This window comes from Dysidea avara, chromosome 5 (assembly GCF_963678975.1).
Source record: "Dysidea avara chromosome 5, odDysAvar1.4, whole genome shotgun sequence".
NCBI classification, from domain to species: Eukaryota; Metazoa; Porifera; class Demospongiae; order Dictyoceratida; family Dysideidae; genus Dysidea; species Dysidea avara.
Window position 1 is genome coordinate 31,395,249 of NC_089276.1, and position 17,412 is coordinate 31,412,660.

Below are 17,412 nucleotides of genomic sequence, written 5' to 3' on the forward strand. Positions count from 1 at the left end.
AGTTGCGTGGCCAGTAAAGCAGAAACGCACACCACAGACAATAAATTATGTGACCACTACACGTGATGATTTTACAGGAACAAATGTTGTCAAATTCAGCCTTCCTGTAACTCAACCGTCACCTATGTTATCCCTCTGAAACTCTAGAGTTGATGTCCTTCATCCATGTTAACTGATAGGTGCTTGGGGTATGTATATAGGTTAACAATGACTGTTTGAAGATTGCCTACAACAATAGCTGCACTGTTTAATGCAGGTGTGAAACAAAAATTAAATTAAATATATGTAATGCATGGGGTCAAGCTTTATCACTATGTAGCAATCCTCAACCAAGTGTCTTAGTGGAGGATTGTCCCTACAAGTTCCTATACATAGGGATCTACTGTACAGCATAATTTTGGGAGTAATAAAGAATAAGGAATAATAAATTCATGAATTTTATCTGTATTATAGTGAAAAAGTTCTAAAACATTAAAAGGTCAACATTTCTGAAGTAAATACCAGAGTTTGAAGATGCAACATGCTTGGTGGCGGATCCAGGGGGAGAACATGCCCACACCCCCCCCTTCAAAAAGGGTTCACACTAATTTCAAAACGCATCATGCCCATGGGTGCCCCCATGCATATATATTGATATATTATACCACAATTGGTTTCACAAGGTTTCACATGCCCTCTACTATCTAAAGAATGATTTCTTACAATCAGTAGTCCAAAGTTAGGGTTAGGGTTTGGGTTCAGTATAAATCCAGTCAGGGGTAGGGTTTGGGTTCAGCCGTATTCTTTAATATACACTAGATCACTATTTTTATATTATCTTGCATTTAAGTACGTCTAAAATTCAGGGTTCTGGCAGCTGGCAGTGGTGGTACGGTTGTTATGGCTCTGATTTGTTATGAAACGTCCTGGGATTGAGCTCAGAATTTTCACATTTTATTTTTAGTTTTTTACAAGTTTTGAGTTAAAGTCACAAAAGGCATCAAGCGTTATGAAATTAGTGCTACCCTTCAAAAAGACAAGATCGAGATACTCTAATAAAGCAGTCACAGTGTTCACGAGGCAGTGTAGCTTACTTATGAAGCTATAAATAAGGATTTTATTTTACATACGTGATATATTATATATTTGGTAAAGGATAGCTATTATTGCTGTGACCTTTTTTTTTTTGCTCTTCAACTTTTCAGCAATGTGTGCCCCCGTCTTTCCAAACTCTGGACCCGCCCCTAATGCTGTTATCATTCTTTTCTCTGGTTGAGGTCAGGCAGAAATGGAGATAAAAGAACCTTCAGCACAAGCTACATGGCAAGTCATTTGACAGCCTGACTTTGCCACAGTTGCTGTAGCTTATTTTATAGCAGATGTAATTTCAGAAATGTAGCTGTTTTCACAGTGGAGTCCTAGTTATGAAAAGTTCTGATGTTTACGTAATTGAATTCTTTGGGTCATATGATGAACAATGTTGGTAGAGGTATTTATTGAATTTATTGGTATATTCCCACATTTACAACTATCTATGTAAGAATTGAAAATGGTGCCGACTCAAAGTTTACATGTATGTGCCGTACAGCAGGATAAATGTGTGAGGTCCAATTTTTATGAATTTACAAATCAAAGTTTAGCATGCAAAAGTTTCTGCTGGTATTCAATGGTGAATCCAGGGTGGGGCATTTGGGGCACACACCCCCCGGCATCTCCCCCCCTCACCTCAGCTGTGGAGGAGCCAGCTATACTTCTGATTAAAATACTAAACTTTATATCAGGCCAAGATCAGTTTATAAAACTCATGAAAATGTGCAGCATTTATTACAAATTTGCCTGAAACTAAAGCAAACCAAAGTCAAGCTAGCTGTGAATTAGCCTTTGTGCGTACTAAGCGCTAAGCGCCTCTAAAAATAGTTATTGTGTTGCTATTGTTCAAGCCTTGTAAACAGTTTTGAAACTTCATAAACATTTGTAAAGGCCAAAATGGCATAATCAACAGTGATACACTACTAAGGGGAGATTATTTGCTGCTTCAAAAATGCAGGAAAACCTGGTTCTCCCCAACCACCTACAACTTAGCCTGTTTGTGCCCCTCCCTTTGCCAGCTCCTGGATCCACCCCTGGTATTCATATATTTTGAGTGAGTAGAAGTTTGCCTTGATCTTATATATTCTTGAAGCTTTGTAATGTTGCCATAGTATCATCCAAAGAGATGTGCAGAATTACGGAGATTAAGATGCTCTTGTAATGAGCAAACAAACACCTAATGAGAGGGGTAATTGTAATGAGTATCGTACGTAGTGTGCGGGATTATGATAAGACTGTTCTCAAACTCACAACCTGGTGAGTGATTACATCCTGGCAGTGCTGTAACCGATGGAAACTTTCCACCACTAAAATGCATTGAACTTCATGAAGTGAAATGAGCAACTTTCATATATTTTTCTAAGCATATTCTTGAAAGATTACCTACGTATGTATATGACTACATATATTCAGTATATTAGTTATTCACCTAGTTATTCACATAAATTAATGCAGGTCACTGTGTAATGTGATCACCTGGCCACTGTAAGAACAATATAACAATATTATAGTGTTGTTTGTTTACAATAAAGTAACCTGACTATGTGCATCAATTGGCCCAGAGGTGACCAGAATAGCCAGGATTTACATACATAAGTTAGTGGAAATGTGTATATTTATATAAGTATTAAATTTGTGTAGCACACTCCACCACATGGAAGCAGCTCTACTCATGCTACTAGTAATGTGCAGTTACAAAATGCAGAAGCTATAGGTAATCATGTAGTAATATTCCTGTTTGCTGCATTCTTTGTTATATATAACAACTAATGCAGTTGAAATGACCTTGAATTGAATTTTTATAATAGTGTTTCGCCTTTTGCATTTAAACAAGTGTATGTTCTATTAGAGTATCACAATATTCCAACATATCACATATGTTATAGCAAGTATTTCTTAATACCTCAAAATTTTAAAGAGTGTAAGCAATTTAAATATTTAGATTACATGTGCTTTTTAGAAAGCACACGTAATCTAATTTAAATATTAAGATTACAAGTGCTTTTTAGAAAGCACACGTAATCTAAATATTTAAATTGTTTGCAAATTAGATCAAGACTCACGGTAGCGAGGTGCACGGCCAAGAAACTACGAATCACATGCCCAATTAAAAGACGTGCGGCTACTACTGTGAGTTATTTACATGTAGAGACAGTTTTGCAATATTAGCCCTTGATTATGCAACATCTCTCAATGGATTTGTATTGCGGTACGTGTAAAAAAAATCTTTAGGAGTTGTCATTGTCTTGTGACCTCGCTATAATATAAAAATAGGTGTATTTACACATATTTCACTTTATTTCTCTACCTTATGTTACACTTACCGTCACGTTATACCAGTCAACATAGCCGTGTTTGTACAGTCCATCTAGCACTGACATTATTTAATTTTGGTTTGTCCATACGCGTGTTTTCTTCAATCAAACCTCTAATCCCTACAATAACTTTTAAAGACACGATGTGGACACAATCCCTAATGTCTGATAAACAAGTTGTGAAAATGTGCAGAACCGTAAGTTCCCTAGGGAAGGCTTTTTAAGCAGAAATCTTTTAAACTCCATTTAGTTCCACGCCTCATGCGAGCGTTGATAATTGGCAGATGTCTTAGAGGTGTTTTTCAAGCATAATTCTTGTGCCACACCACACATGGTGTGTTAAACTTGCTTAACCTTTGTGACTTATCAACTTGCTTGTCAAGCTTCTGGTAGAGCTCAAACCAGCTTGTTAGCTACATAGCATTACCCACCCTAACCACTCCCGTTGTGGCTTTCATCATGCATGTCACTTAATGTACATGTTACATAACAAAATACTGTTACATCACATTAATTGTTTGTAATATTAACAATAAAATTCTGACTATAAAATGCGATAGTGATGTAACCTATGAATTAGTTTATTTCCATCACAACTGTATGCCTCATCCTGGAAAATCAATAGATCATAAACAATAATGCTAAGATCTTACCAGGCAGGATGAATCTCATTGTTGATCTTGATATTACTTTGGTCCCACCACAACAGTATAATCCGGAAACATCTGAGATCACAAATGATAACAGAGTCACGGTTATCTGGTATTTGATCTGTACACCTTGTCAACAATCCTGCTTCGAGATAATACTGGTTTTTTGAGCTACTAGAAGTTTCACCTGATGGGTCTCGGTGAATTGGCACTGCTTACACATACATCTAAAATACCTATTGCATCAACATGGTGAATCAGTGTGTGTTGATGTTGATCTAATCACTTTTGTTAACCTCCAGCACCAAACAAACTTGCTTGATACCTGATGATACAAGAGACCAGTTCCCTAACAAGCAGGCACTGAAGTAAAAAGAGAATGTGCAGAAAATTAACATGCCAGGCTGGTGGATCCTCATGGCTTAACTACAGAGTGACAAGCAGGCATCAAATGCAATGCACCTACAATCTGAGTACAATGGAACCTGAGTACAGTACAAGAAATTACTTAAGGATGCAGCAAGAGTGAATATAGAACACAGCTGAATGATAAAGGTTCAATGTTTAAAATTTGAATTAGTTGTATATGAATATTCATTCTTGGCCACTTCAGATATCAGCTGTTTCAGTTGCCAGTTAGTTTTACTTTCATGTATAATTGTACATGCATGCACCTGCTTTACAACCAAGATGTTGTTGCATGGATTAAAACTTTAGTAATTGTAGTTAGTTGTATTCTTGGCCGCTCCAGATATAAGCTCTTTAAGTTACCAGTTACTTTTCTGAGCTGTTTTTTTTTACATTGGGTTCCAGGTACTGGTAGTTTCTTGGACGCGCCTTTTTACAGCGAAGGTGTTTTTGGGGTGGACATTATTAGTAATAAGGATCACCAAGGTTTGAGAAAGCAGCGTTGAACAACCTGAAACAGTTCTAATGAATTCTAAGAAACTTCAAATTTTAACAATATTCTGAAATATGTTTACAGTTGCCCTTCACTTCAACTACATACATACAGTAGAACCAAGTCATAGAGCAAAATTCATTCATTTATCTGTGAATTGATGCATTTGTTCTAGAGGCAGGGAGAAGTAATAAGACAAATATAAATTCATGATGTATAAATGCTTTGTACCTCCATATGAAATAGTATATCATGGCTGCAAAAGATTTGCTGGTATATACAGACCCAAGGGCTAAGGGCAGTGGCGATTCTAGACCTGACCTACAGGGGGGGCCCAGTAGGGAACAACATAACTATTGTTGTTTGGCTATAGTATAAAGTAGAATTTTCAGGGGGGTCTGGGGGTGCAACCCCCAAAAGCTGCAGGATTTTTGCAATTTAAAGGCTTAAAAACAGCCTAAAATTTGTTCTAAAAACATGAAAAATGCTAAAAATAGCAATGCCAACCTATACAGCAACTTTTCCCCAAGATTTTTAAAAAGTTATTTTTTAACAGGGGGGGCCTTGGCCCCCCCCTGGCCCCCCCTTAGAATCGCCTATGGCTAAGGGTATTAACACATACTCACCCCATTTGTTTAATTGTACGCTAGTATCTGATGATCAATTGTGGTATCAATATATAGTGTGAATAACTCTCAGAATGATACTCATATGTTATTATGCTTCATTACAAAACCTATTATTGTGACATTGTGTTGTTGTTTTTTACCTACACTAAGCTTTCAAAACACGTAGCTTGGCTATTGAGAGAAGTAAGTTGCTAGATTAAGTACAGTACTTAGGGCTTTACTAATCAATTTCATTATATAGATGTAGTAGTCTTACTTGTTGTTCTGTTGTTCCATGGTCTGCTCAATAGCTGACACATGATGAGTATAAATACACATCCATGCATCATCCAAATGATTGTTTTAGTGGTCATTTGTCATAGAATGAGGCTCAGTGTTCAGTGTAATTGCAAAGCATTAAACTAGTCAAAGCTTTGCAATTACACTCTAAAGCCATGAACAAACCATGTTTCCTTGATAATATTTAGAAGTTAAGTTCTGAATATATAGCGCCTTAGAACATCCAAGATACTGTGGTATATATATGTACCAGAAAATGCCATATGGAGCCTTCAGCCTTAATTTAGAACTCAATCCATAACCCACTATAACCCACTCCCCATACCCCACTCAAAGTGAATGAAATACATGCAGAAACATCTGGGCAACTGTCCAAATTAAGATGTCCATGTCTTGTTCCAGCTGGCCAGTGATATTTCAAGGTGCCAATGGATGGCAAACATTTCTAGAAATCCACTGAAAGAGCAAATCATTGGCATGGCTGTGGTGTAAATGTGTAGTGCATTGGTGTGGCCATCCATTCATGATGTCACCCGCCAAAAATATGGTCACATATCAAGCTTTTTGGGGCCAAAATCTGTATCATGAAATGGCCTCATATTATTATGAGGAATGACTCAAAACAATATGTCTACCGAGACCCTTTCCCCCTACTAATGAAAGTCATGTGAAGCTATGTGCATTATGTAATAACCTTATAATTAGCTATCTAGCCTCATGAATAAGACGGTCCAAAAAAGATATTATGGCATACTTCATGATCTAGATAAGTATTCATATCCTGTAGGCGCTTCTGCAATGTGCTACACATCGGTTTATTGAAGTAATAAATAATGAGGACTAATTATGAAGTTTTTATTTATGTGGTCATGAGGTATGAAGACCTACTTGACATGCCTACAATAATGAAGGGGTCTTATTATAGAAGTGGTCTTTGTAAAAGAGGTAAATATTTGTAAAATTTGAAATATATATAAGTTATCACTATTTCTAGTTTCAGTTTTCAATTTCAGTTTTCAATATTCTCTGTGTCCAATCTTCCTGAATTTATTAGATATTTGGACTGTATATCTCATACTAAAGAACCATCCACATGAAATTCTCTTGTCCTTGCTTCTGGTTGGTGAGACTTGAGCCTTGAGTCACAATTGATACAAACAATGTTAGCAAGAACCTAGTAAGTGACATTTGCTTTAAGATGAGATCAGCTGTGAATTGAGGCCCATTATCAAATGTTAAAACTCTTAGAAAACCTGTGATTCAAGGCTCAAGTGGTAGGTTACAAACAAGTATGAGGAAAAATTAAAGAATTTTGAATTTTAAGTCTGGTTAGGGATCATAGAATAAAAGGTATGGAAACAAGGGAGGTCGCCTACACCTGCAGATATACTAGTGGACATTTAATCCCTAGCTACCTATCATGGCCGAATTAGGAATTAAATGTCTACTAGTATATCTGCAGGTGTAGGTGACCCCCTACTATTTAATTCTATGATCCCTTATTGAACTTAAAATTCTTAACTTTTCCTTATACTTCTTGGCTTACTTTTGTGGTAACATTGAACCCAGACATACCACATCAAAAGAAACCAAGGTAATGTTTTGACTAAATGTGCACGCCAAACATTATTCACTGACTCAAAAGTAAAGTGGCCATTACGCTTCACTTTCACTATGTTCAGCCCATTACACTACGCTACAAATGAGGAGAAGTGCCTCTGCCATTCACCACAAAAGATGATTCACGTGTCCCCAACTATCAATTACTGTCAACCAGACACCGAAACTGATTGTTCTATTACAATAGTGACTGTTCTATTACACTACAAAAGATGTGCTTAATAAATTATTGTTTTTAAAGTAATTTTGCACAGAGTTTCAAAGGGACTTTTCAGTTAGCTGAACTGCAGGTGGTCCCAAGGTGTTCAGATCACTGAGGTTCCACTGTAGTTTGCACCTTCACACTGTGATGAAGTATTTCAAAATCATCACCTAGACAAGGCCTAAAAACATGACTACATATCAATTATTTCTTCCAACATATTCAGCATGCAGTTCCTTCAGTAGCTTGGTTCTTAACTGCTTTGTTGCAATCACATGCTAACCTTAGAGAATACATTTATCTTCAATGCCAGTTCACCCTGATTTGCACTGCTATCTTCAACAGAACAGAATTCTTACTGGTTTCAATTTGGCTGTGATGTACTTCTCATTTCCTTCTTGACAACATGTATGAAATTGTTTGATGCTGTGGTTGAGAGAAGCAGTCTGAGTGTGTAATGATTAGAGTGTACTCTTTCTTGTAAACATAATCACTTAGATGAGAGCCAATACAAATACTCATGACTGGTATTGTGGTTGTACTACTTCCTCATGCCCAGACACTTTATATGCGCATGTGGGTCAGTGGTCAGTTACCAATGTGAACAGTCTACTGTAAAAGTACTAGTTAATCTTTTTCACTGTATAATGATATCCATTTGATAATTTCTGCTTATTTTGATAATGATGTGCCTCCCAACCATTGACATGGAGAGGCATCATGGGTTTTGTAATAGCACTGTAGCTTGACTCACAGATGCCTTAGCCTTGCTATGAGCTTGGTGGCAAGCCGTGTTTTATATAAAATATTTATATCGACATATTATAAGCATTTGTAGCTATCTCCAAATTGTAGTATTTTACACCTATTTTCCAAATTTCCTGGGGGGGGGGGGAGGGGGGGGGGTCAATTCCAGCATGTTTTGTATGCTGGGAGTTGTCAGTGTTTCGCACACTTTCACATGAGAGATCAGTACCTTTGGTTAGCCCCCCCTCCCCCTTTGTAAATCCTAAATCCGCCGCTGGGATGTATACCAATTGGATTTGCTGCACACCTGAAAAAGATTTTGTTGTAGAAAGGTTTTTTTAATGGCTTTGCTACAAATGCATATTTCTTCCAAGTAAAATGTTTGTCTATCACTACTTCCAGGTAATTAGCTGATTTATTAGCCTGTATTTGCTGACTATGGATTCCACTTATATCAGACAGACAGATGCTGCAGCTAGAATCCATAGAGTGTTATTATGAACCTATGAATGCAATACAAGTACAAAATTAACCATAATCTTACTATCTAGTGTGTTTCTTCTATGGTAGAATCACCTAGGAGTGAGCAATTCTCTGAAGCTCACAGAAATCCTACAGCTGCAGCAACCCAAGATCGTGGGGAATCTCGCCCACCCAGAAGAAATGAAACTTCCAAGTTTGACTGTGCACTAAGCTGACATACATAGTAATAGGTTAAATTATTGCACATGCATGCATTGCACTACTAGTACTTGACATTATTTAAATAATCTTGCACATATTGCAGAAAATATTATTGTGTATAAAAATTATTTTAATATGCGTAATAGACATTGCTGAAAAGTCAAATGTGTCAACACGTTGATACTGCTTTAAGACTTCAATGGAGCATGTCAAATGCTTTACAGCTTAACACTTGAAATTGTGTCACAATTGTCATACATCTTTTTCAAACTCAATGGATATCCATTGATAGAGTCACACTTTAATCCCATGATTGATGTTTGTGGGTATCTTCGTATAAAACTAATAGGGATGAATGTGCACACAGGTTTGTCTTATTTATTATCGATACTGTGCAGACCTCCATTAGGGAGTAGTATAAAGCACAGATGCACACAAGAAAACATACATAAGCACAAAGCATACAACATTTTATTCTATAGCTGGGCTAATACAAAAATAGTCTACAATCCTTTTCTTAAAGTCATCTATATTGCTTGCTTCAATTGCGGTAGCTGGGAGGTTGTTCCATATTTTAATAGTGGCAGGAAAAACTGAGTGAGAATAAACGTTTGATGAGCTGACACCTGTCTGAATCTTTGAGAGCACCATTTTGTACATGTAGTCATGTTACCCATTAGGTGAGCACACTACCAAGTGATACTATCATGGAGTCACCTTATATATGTGCTTGTGCCTTCAGACCTGCAGCCCTCTTGCTTGAGCTTATATATATCAGGGGCGGATCCAAAGTCTGGAAAGAGGGGGGGCACCTTGCTGAAAAAAAGTTGAAGAGCAAAAAAAAAAAAAAAAAAAGGTCACAATAATAGCTAGTTATCCTTTACCAAATATATTATATTACGTATGTTATGTAAAATAAAATCCTATTTATAGCTTCCTAAGTAAGCTACACTTCCCCATGAACACTGTGACTGCTTTATTAGAGTGATTGGTGATTGACTGCTCTATTAGAGTATCTCGATCTTATATACATTTTTTAAGGGAGGGGGGGGGGGGGGCACGTGCCCCCTGTGCCCCCCCCTGGATCCGCCACTGTATATATAGTATATATCAGCAAATCACTCATGGCATGCATGGTATATATAACTATTACATATTAGACTGTACTGGAGTCTGTGGTATCTTTGCTTTTTAGACCCCAGGAAAAAAACAGTACATTCACCTTCACTGTGTAGCAAACATCATAGTGTTCACACTGATTAATGGTAGATGATTATACTAAAGAGTAAGACTTTCCATGTAAAGGCTTGGCACATAATGACTCCAGCAGTTTCTTCCACTAATGCAGCAACTTTCAACGTGCATCATATCTATCATTTTTCTTTTTATTATCTTTTTTTAAACCTGAAATGCTTATACATACCTACATACGTTCATTATTTAAGGTGAAAGATTATTAACAATGTAGACAAGCAAAAACACAACTTGACATGTCATACAGAGCCAATGTAGAAACAAGCCTTAAACAACTAAGACATACGTGGGGGAAATAGTGATATTTATATCTAATCAAAAACAGCCAAGCTGTAAAAAAAGGTGCGGCCCCCAAAAAGGCCATGGTGAAAAAAGATGTGAAATCCAAGGTGGCGGCCAAGAAATGGCTGTGATGGTAGATTAATGGTAAAAATTTTAATAACGACAATTCAGATGAATTTTGTACCACTTAATTCACCTGAATTGTCGTTATTAAAATTTTTACCATTAACCTACCATCACAGCCATTTCTTGGCCGCCACTTTGGATTTCACATCTTTTTTCACCATGGCCTTTTTGAGGGCTGCACCTTTTTTTACAGCTTGGATGTTTTTGATTAGATATCACTTCTTTTTGTATTTGTATACTGCAAAGCCGGCCTATGGCTGGCTTTGGGGCTTTTTTAACCCATGTGTTTTTATTTACCACAGGAAGAAGAAAAGAACTTACAGAAGATTTTTAATACTTCAATTATTTTTGATTTTATTATATAGTAATTATACAAATTATATACATATCAAGACACACGGTAGTGTGTCGTGCGGCCCAAGAAGCCGGCGCGTAACACCCGTTAGTATATTGACAAGAAGAAAGAAAACGCAATTTTCGCACCTCCGTAGCTCTGTGCTGCCTTGATGAAACAGGACGATTTTTGCTGTGGACACTCCCTCTAACTTCAGCACTCCACATTCCAAATTTGAGCGAAATCGCTTCAAGCGTTCCCGAGATATGCGACTTCAAAAGTTGGCTTAGATTCTTCGTTTTTCTTCTTATTTTCTTCCTCTTTTCGCACACTTACAAAACCTGCTATAAAACGTGAACGCCATATCCTATCGCCTTGAAATTTGGCACACAGAAGGGGGGTATAAAGGCACATCTCTGTACCAACTTTGGCTGGAATACGATAAACAGGCAAAGAGTTATGAGCGATTATTCACGAACAATAACACCAATATGTTGTCACGCCTACAGGGTAAACCGCGTATGGGAAGAAGCTGAAAATCGGTGGGTGAATAGGTTAACTATTGAACCTCAAATCTTTTGTAGTTTGAAAGAAATCGAGCTAAAAACCAGGAAGATACAACGAAAAAACCAACAATGTGTAACAATTATGCAATCGAGATTAGCTAATAAAAACGTAGTGGCTATTTGTCCGGTTCCGGACGCCAATTTCACTAGGCTATTCGTCCGGTTCGGATCGCGTGGTCCTGTTCGTCCGGTACTATTCGTCCGACAGTGTCACCCATAACTCGAGTATCAAACACACTAGTTGTATGAAGGTAAGTTTTGGGGTGAGTCATATCAAAACTTGTGTAAGATATTCCGGATTTCCGAATGGGTTACGCCCGTTTCGTATAAAATACGTGCGAAATACGCAGTGGTTATTCGTCCGGCAGCCGGACACCACCTGTCTGCGCTATTCGTCCGGCACTTCCTGTTTGCACACGTGAGGGCTCACGTTGCGTTCAGGTTGAGGCGCACTATTAAAACAGAAGAGTCTTGGTTGGTTCTTGGACGAACTATGGCCGTATCCTTCGAAGTTGGTGACACCTTCTCGTCCTATAAAGATTTGAAGAATCGTGTTGAAGAGTTTGAAAAAATTAATTTCGTTCAGCTTGCCCACAGGGATTCCGGGACATTGGCAGCTGCAGCTAAGAGGGCGCCTAAGGTAGTGGAGAAAGCAAATAAAGAGCTTGTGTATTACAGCATCGTGTTAACTTGTGTGCTTGGGGGAAAGAAGCACAAATGTGAAGGATCCGGTGTTAGACCAACACAAAAGTGAGTCCATGATCAGTGTCTGTAGTGTCAGTTATACAGAGCTCTCAACTGGTGGAAATCATTTTGAGTGAGAACATAAGTGAAAATGAGTGAGATTGGTATTAAAATGAGTGAGATTATGTAGAGGGCAGGAGACTCACCTGCATTGTGTGAATCACACTCCTAAATGCAAAGGATTTTGCCTCTAGAGGGTCTGGGGTATGTGAAAAGTTTGCAACTCAAGACATTCTTAGGTGCAATTTTGATCGATAGTTCATGATTTTTGGACAAAAGATCAAACAGATTTTAACCACATACAGTAAGGGATTATATTGCATAATGTATATATACAGTAGCTACGTATTATATAATTCACTGTTTGCTGCTGTGTGCCCTGTTATATTCTGATGTTACTTTCTTCGAGGATTTAAGCCACACCACTTCTGCAGGACTACATTTATGACAAGGCTTTGTTTTGATTATAACAGATAATGACCTTAATGCAAACAGTAACTATACAGCATGGAAATGACTTAGTATATAATAATTGCATGTTTAAAAATAATGTGAAGTCAGTTAATTAGCTAGCTATAAGGTGTGCAATGAGTTCAATAATGGCTTCTGTTTACATGGCTTCTGTTGATCGTTGGTGGCTGAGCAACCCTAACATGTGTGAATATAACCATAACAACCCTATGATATACCTGTCCTTACGAGTGATCACGTGATGCTAAGAAACGGCTGCTTTAGTTCGAGATTCATGCTTTGAGTCATAGAAATTAATTTGTGAGTTTAGAGGTGTTGTGAGTGAGAGTGAGATTTTGTTTCAGTGCGTGAGAGTTGAGAGCTCTGGTTATACTCTGACCGAGTTTTTGTGTCTTGTGCATTGGCCAGAGGGAGGGTACATGACCAAATTTAATTGTGAAAATAGCCAATGGCTGACGGGTTGCTGTATTTGGTGGATCAACGGATCACGTGATGAACATATTATTCTACTACTCATTGGATTATTGTGTAATACTCTTGATATAGTAATTATTTTACTAATAATGACAAATGCTGCACCTTCATCGCTAAAAAGTCCACGCACCGTTTCAGATTTATGGATTTAGCTAGCTACGTAATCACAGATTAGCTAGCTACGTAATCACAGATTAGATCCACTACCTAGCTTTAAACACAAGTGTTTTTTTATCATTATTTTTAGTCAAGAGGATGAGACTAGGTACAGCCAGCCCATACCACAGCTGTAATCCTACAATCATTCTATAATTTACCTTCTTTAGGCTGTATTCTCATGGAAGGAGAGTGTGCCATGGCCCAGACCGCTGAAGTGAGTCAATTCACCAGCTTTCCTGTTAAGAATATTTGCTTCTATAAAGATTGTCAACAGTGCTAGCTTGCCAAGTTAACTTAGGGTCATTCCATGTCAAATCAACAAGGAATTTAGGATCACCTCTCGGATTTTGACGAAACTTGACGTGTTTGTAGTACCTGTGGTGCTTATCACTGATGCAAATTTATAGCTCCATACATTCTATAGTTTCTGATTTGTGACCACAAATATTTTGAATATTTCATGAATATTTGGTTCATCTCTAGTTATAAAATTGAATGCAACTTTGTTCTGTGTAAATATTTTTAAACACAATTTTCACTGATGGAAGACTGTTGATTGACCTTTCCAGTGATCCCTAAATTATGGGATATCTACTTAATTATGGTTCAAAAGTACTTCATTGAAAATTGTAATCCTTTATATTTTGAAAAATGTTGCTTGAAATTTTTCAAATTCTTTTGTGAATAATGATTGGGTCATAGTCTATGTTTGATAAAAGTTTTGTGGTGGGACCACAATGGGCTCAAGAGATATAATGAATTATGATGTGGTATGCGGTGGAATTTGCAGGCTATTATTGCTGTATTGGAGTGTACACCTCCAATAACCACTCACAACAAGGCTATGCCAAGTTTGTCTTACAGAGTGAAGGTGTCTAGGTACATTGCAACCTGTATTAGTGACCACCTGTATTGAAAGGCCACCTATATGCTGCAGTTAAATTATACTTCTTTAATGTATAGCACAAAAGCATCAACCCTTTCTAGCAAATCCAAAAATGGTCCTTATTAGACAGGTTGACTATAAATTATAGATCTGACCACCATGTGTCCCTAAACATCATGTAAATGTTGTACCATCTCTTCACAAGTACCTTCTTTATTAACTGTAGTGGATTTAGCCATATTTAAGTTCCGTACGTGGCTGCATAGATACATACAACAGGACTCCTCAGAAGGGATACCTGGATACCTTGATAACCAGGACACCTGTTTATACACTGTACTCCCACTCTAGCGGTGCATATACATTTGGACCAAGATACCTCTGTAGCTTCTGTAATATGAGCACTTTATTATGGTCCTAACAATGGAGGGGTTTTACCATATACGTACATGCATTGATTGTACCTCAATGTGTGAAATTAATTACTACATTACTTTACAATCACGACCACTTTGAAGATCAAGTCATAAATTCATACACATACTCATGTAGGAAGTAAACATGTTGGCCACATATTTAACATTTACCTGTACTGATCTTCAAAAACGTGAACACAAAATACTTTGAAAAACCATTAATTTTAGTAATTACAGTACTATAAATCACGCATTGAGGTGCAAGCAAGTGTTAATAATATAAAAACTCTTGGTACAAGTAATGCATCTACTATATACAGTGTAACTCTTCTATTCCCTGGACCATTGATAAAGTGTTCATTTTTGAGAAACCACAGACTTGTCTTGGGTCCAAAATGTACATACAATTATAAAGTGAGATCATGAGGCTATCAAGGTACCCAGATATCCTTTTTGAGGAGGTTTGTTGTACCTATGCAGCCATGTACGTAACTTAAATAGTGTAGAGTGGGGATATGTATGTAAGTGCACTACGGCAAGATTTTACTTAATAAATAAGGTATAACTGAAGAGATGGTACAACATTAATGTGTTTATGGACACATGATGATCTCATTTATAGTCAACCTGTCTAATAAGGACCATTTTTGGATTTGCTAGAAAAGATTGATGCTTTGGGGCTATTCATTAAGATCCAATTAAAGTATAAATTAGCTGCAGCTTATAGATGGTCTTTCAATACAGGTGGTCATTAATACAGGTTTCAATGTACCTAGACACCTTCACTCTGTAAGACAAACTTGGCATGGCCTTGTTGTGAGTGGTTATTGGAGGTGTACACTCCAATACAGCAATAATAGCCTGCAAATTCCACCGCATACCACAACATAATTCATTATATCTCTTGAGCCCATTGTGGTCCCACCATAAAAATTTTATCAAACATAGACTATGACCCAATCATTATTCACAAAAGAATTTGAAAAATTTCAAGCAGCATTATTCAAAATATAAAGGATTAAAGTTTTCAATGAAGTACTGTTGAACCATAATTAAGTAGATATCCCATAATTTAGGGATCACTGGAAAGGTCAATCAACAGTCTTCCATCAGTGAAAACTGTGTTTAAAAATATTTACACAGTACAAAGTTGCAGTTGATTTTGTAACCAGAGATGGACCAAATTTTCATGAAATATTCAAAATATTTGTGGTCATAAATCAGAAACTATAGAATGTATGGAGCTAAAAATTTGCATGAGTGATAAGCACCACAGGTACTACAAACACACCAAGTTTCATCAAAATCCGAGAGGTGACCCTAAATTCCTTGTTGATTTGACATGGAATGACCCCTTACTCAGGCTGTATCAGGAGTCAGTAAAATCCAGACTCCTCAAACACATGCCTATCCATGGAAAATGATGTAGCTACTTGTGCAGCACCAGATAGTGGACTATAGAGACTATGTACTGTATACATAAGTTTAATATGACCGCCATAGCTAGCTAAATCCGTAAATCTGAAACGGTGAGTACAGTTGAGAAGTTAAAATGAAGTGAGCAGTGTTTTGTCATTATACTAGTAAACTAATTATTATACCAAGGGTATTACAACACTGACATTACTTACACATCAGATGATCTCCAATGAGCAGTGGAATATGTTCATCATATGAACTGTCTACCCGTGATCTGTCGACCAATGATTCGCCCACTACAGCAACCCATGGCCGACTGCAATTTCTAGTAGTTTATATACCATGTATACTATTTTATGTTTCTGCTTTGCTGTATTTTGCAGGACAATCAAGCAAGGCTGCCCAGCTTCAGTGAAACTTTGCTTGACAGAAGATTGCCAGCAGCTCACAGTGTCTCATGTCAATATGAATCACAATCATGATGTCAATAAGGTTGTAACTGATGTTGATTGTGTTGGTTGTGTATGACAGCACTAATGCATAAACTACTGTATAGAGAGAAACTTTGGCAGGGGTTAACTTTAGTTAAATTGCATTTGGAAAAATAAAAACTTTGGCAAATTCAAGCTCATGCAATGTTTAGCTATAAAGAAGCTAATCTGAGACGCTATGAGTAAATGGCGGATTTGGCTAAATTGCCAAATTTGTCGAAAGTTCCCTCTATACGGTATTGGAGTTGTTGATACTATATACTTTTGTAACCTTTGGTTTGCCTGCACATTATTTATTTTGTATAGTAAATTGAATTACAAACATATTTTTAAAACTGGCTTTGAAAGCCTATGAAATAGTGTGCTGTGTATTCTAAACCACTTTGCATGGTAAATACGAGTTTGCTATGGATAATTATAGCTATTAATGGAATAATTATAATGGTAATCCATTTTTTACTAATAGGAGATGTACAGCCATTTACCAAGGCAAAGGCAGTTAAACAGTACCGAAAAAGATGAAGCAAAAGTGTTTTTGGGGATGAAAGCGAACAAGAAATTATTGCAACAGCACTTAAGCAGCTCTGGAAAAGTTGTCACTCTAAAGACATTTCAAATGTACAAAGAGAACTGAATTCAAGTAGTTCCAGGAATGATTTGGATAGTTTAGTTAGCCGTTTAAGGAAGCTTGAAGG

The 17,412-nt window shown here is 37.2% G+C and overlaps 2 protein-coding genes across 5 annotated transcripts in view; both read left to right on the forward strand.

The window, feature by feature from the left end:
- Positions 1-9,249, forward strand: part of LOC136256163 (uncharacterized) — a 66,277-nt gene extending 57,028 nt beyond the window's left edge. For 2 of the 3 annotated variants that reach the window (XM_066049104.1, XM_066049106.1), the window contains 2 exons: positions 2,710-2,782; positions 8,982-9,249. In XM_066049104.1, the coding sequence (XP_065905176.1) occupies positions 2,710-2,782; positions 8,982-9,109 (201 nt within the window). In that variant the 3' untranslated portion in view covers positions 9,110-9,249. The remainder of the gene's footprint in view (positions 1-2,709; positions 2,783-8,981) is intronic. The other variant, XM_066049105.1, reaches the window with a different exon arrangement.
- A 2,802-nt stretch (positions 9,250-12,051) lies between these two features.
- Positions 12,052-17,353, forward strand: LOC136256400 (uncharacterized). Of its 2 annotated transcripts, XM_066049354.1 has the most exons (3): positions 12,052-12,407; positions 16,610-16,718; positions 17,184-17,353. In XM_066049354.1, the coding sequence occupies exons 1-3, from the start codon at positions 12,151-12,153 to the stop codon at positions 17,349-17,351; spliced, it is 534 nt and encodes a 177-aa protein (XP_065905426.1). In that variant the 5' UTR covers positions 12,052-12,150; the 3' UTR covers positions 17,352-17,353. The 2 variants fall into 2 exon arrangements, 1 of the variants encoding a protein (XP_065905426.1); XR_010701502.1 differs by lacking the exon at positions 17,184-17,353 and having other exon boundaries at positions 12,052-12,705; positions 16,610-17,034.
- Positions 17,354-17,412: the final 59 nt, after the last annotated feature.

What these genes read in the sequence shown, in the direction of transcription:
- LOC136256400 (XM_066049354.1), top strand. Translation starts at nt 12,151, where the DNA reads ATGGCCGTATCCTTCGAAGTTGGTGACACCTTCTCGTCCTATAAAGAT. An exon ending in GGTGTTAGACCAACACAAAA is followed by an intron (nt 12,408 to 16,609) that starts GTGAGTCCATGA and finishes TGTATTTTGCAG; the next exon opens with GACAATCAAGCAAGGCTGCC. An exon ending in ACAATCATGATGTCAATAAG is followed by an intron (nt 16,719 to 17,183) that starts GTTGTAACTGAT and finishes TTTTACTAATAG; the next exon opens with GAGATGTACAGCCATTTACC.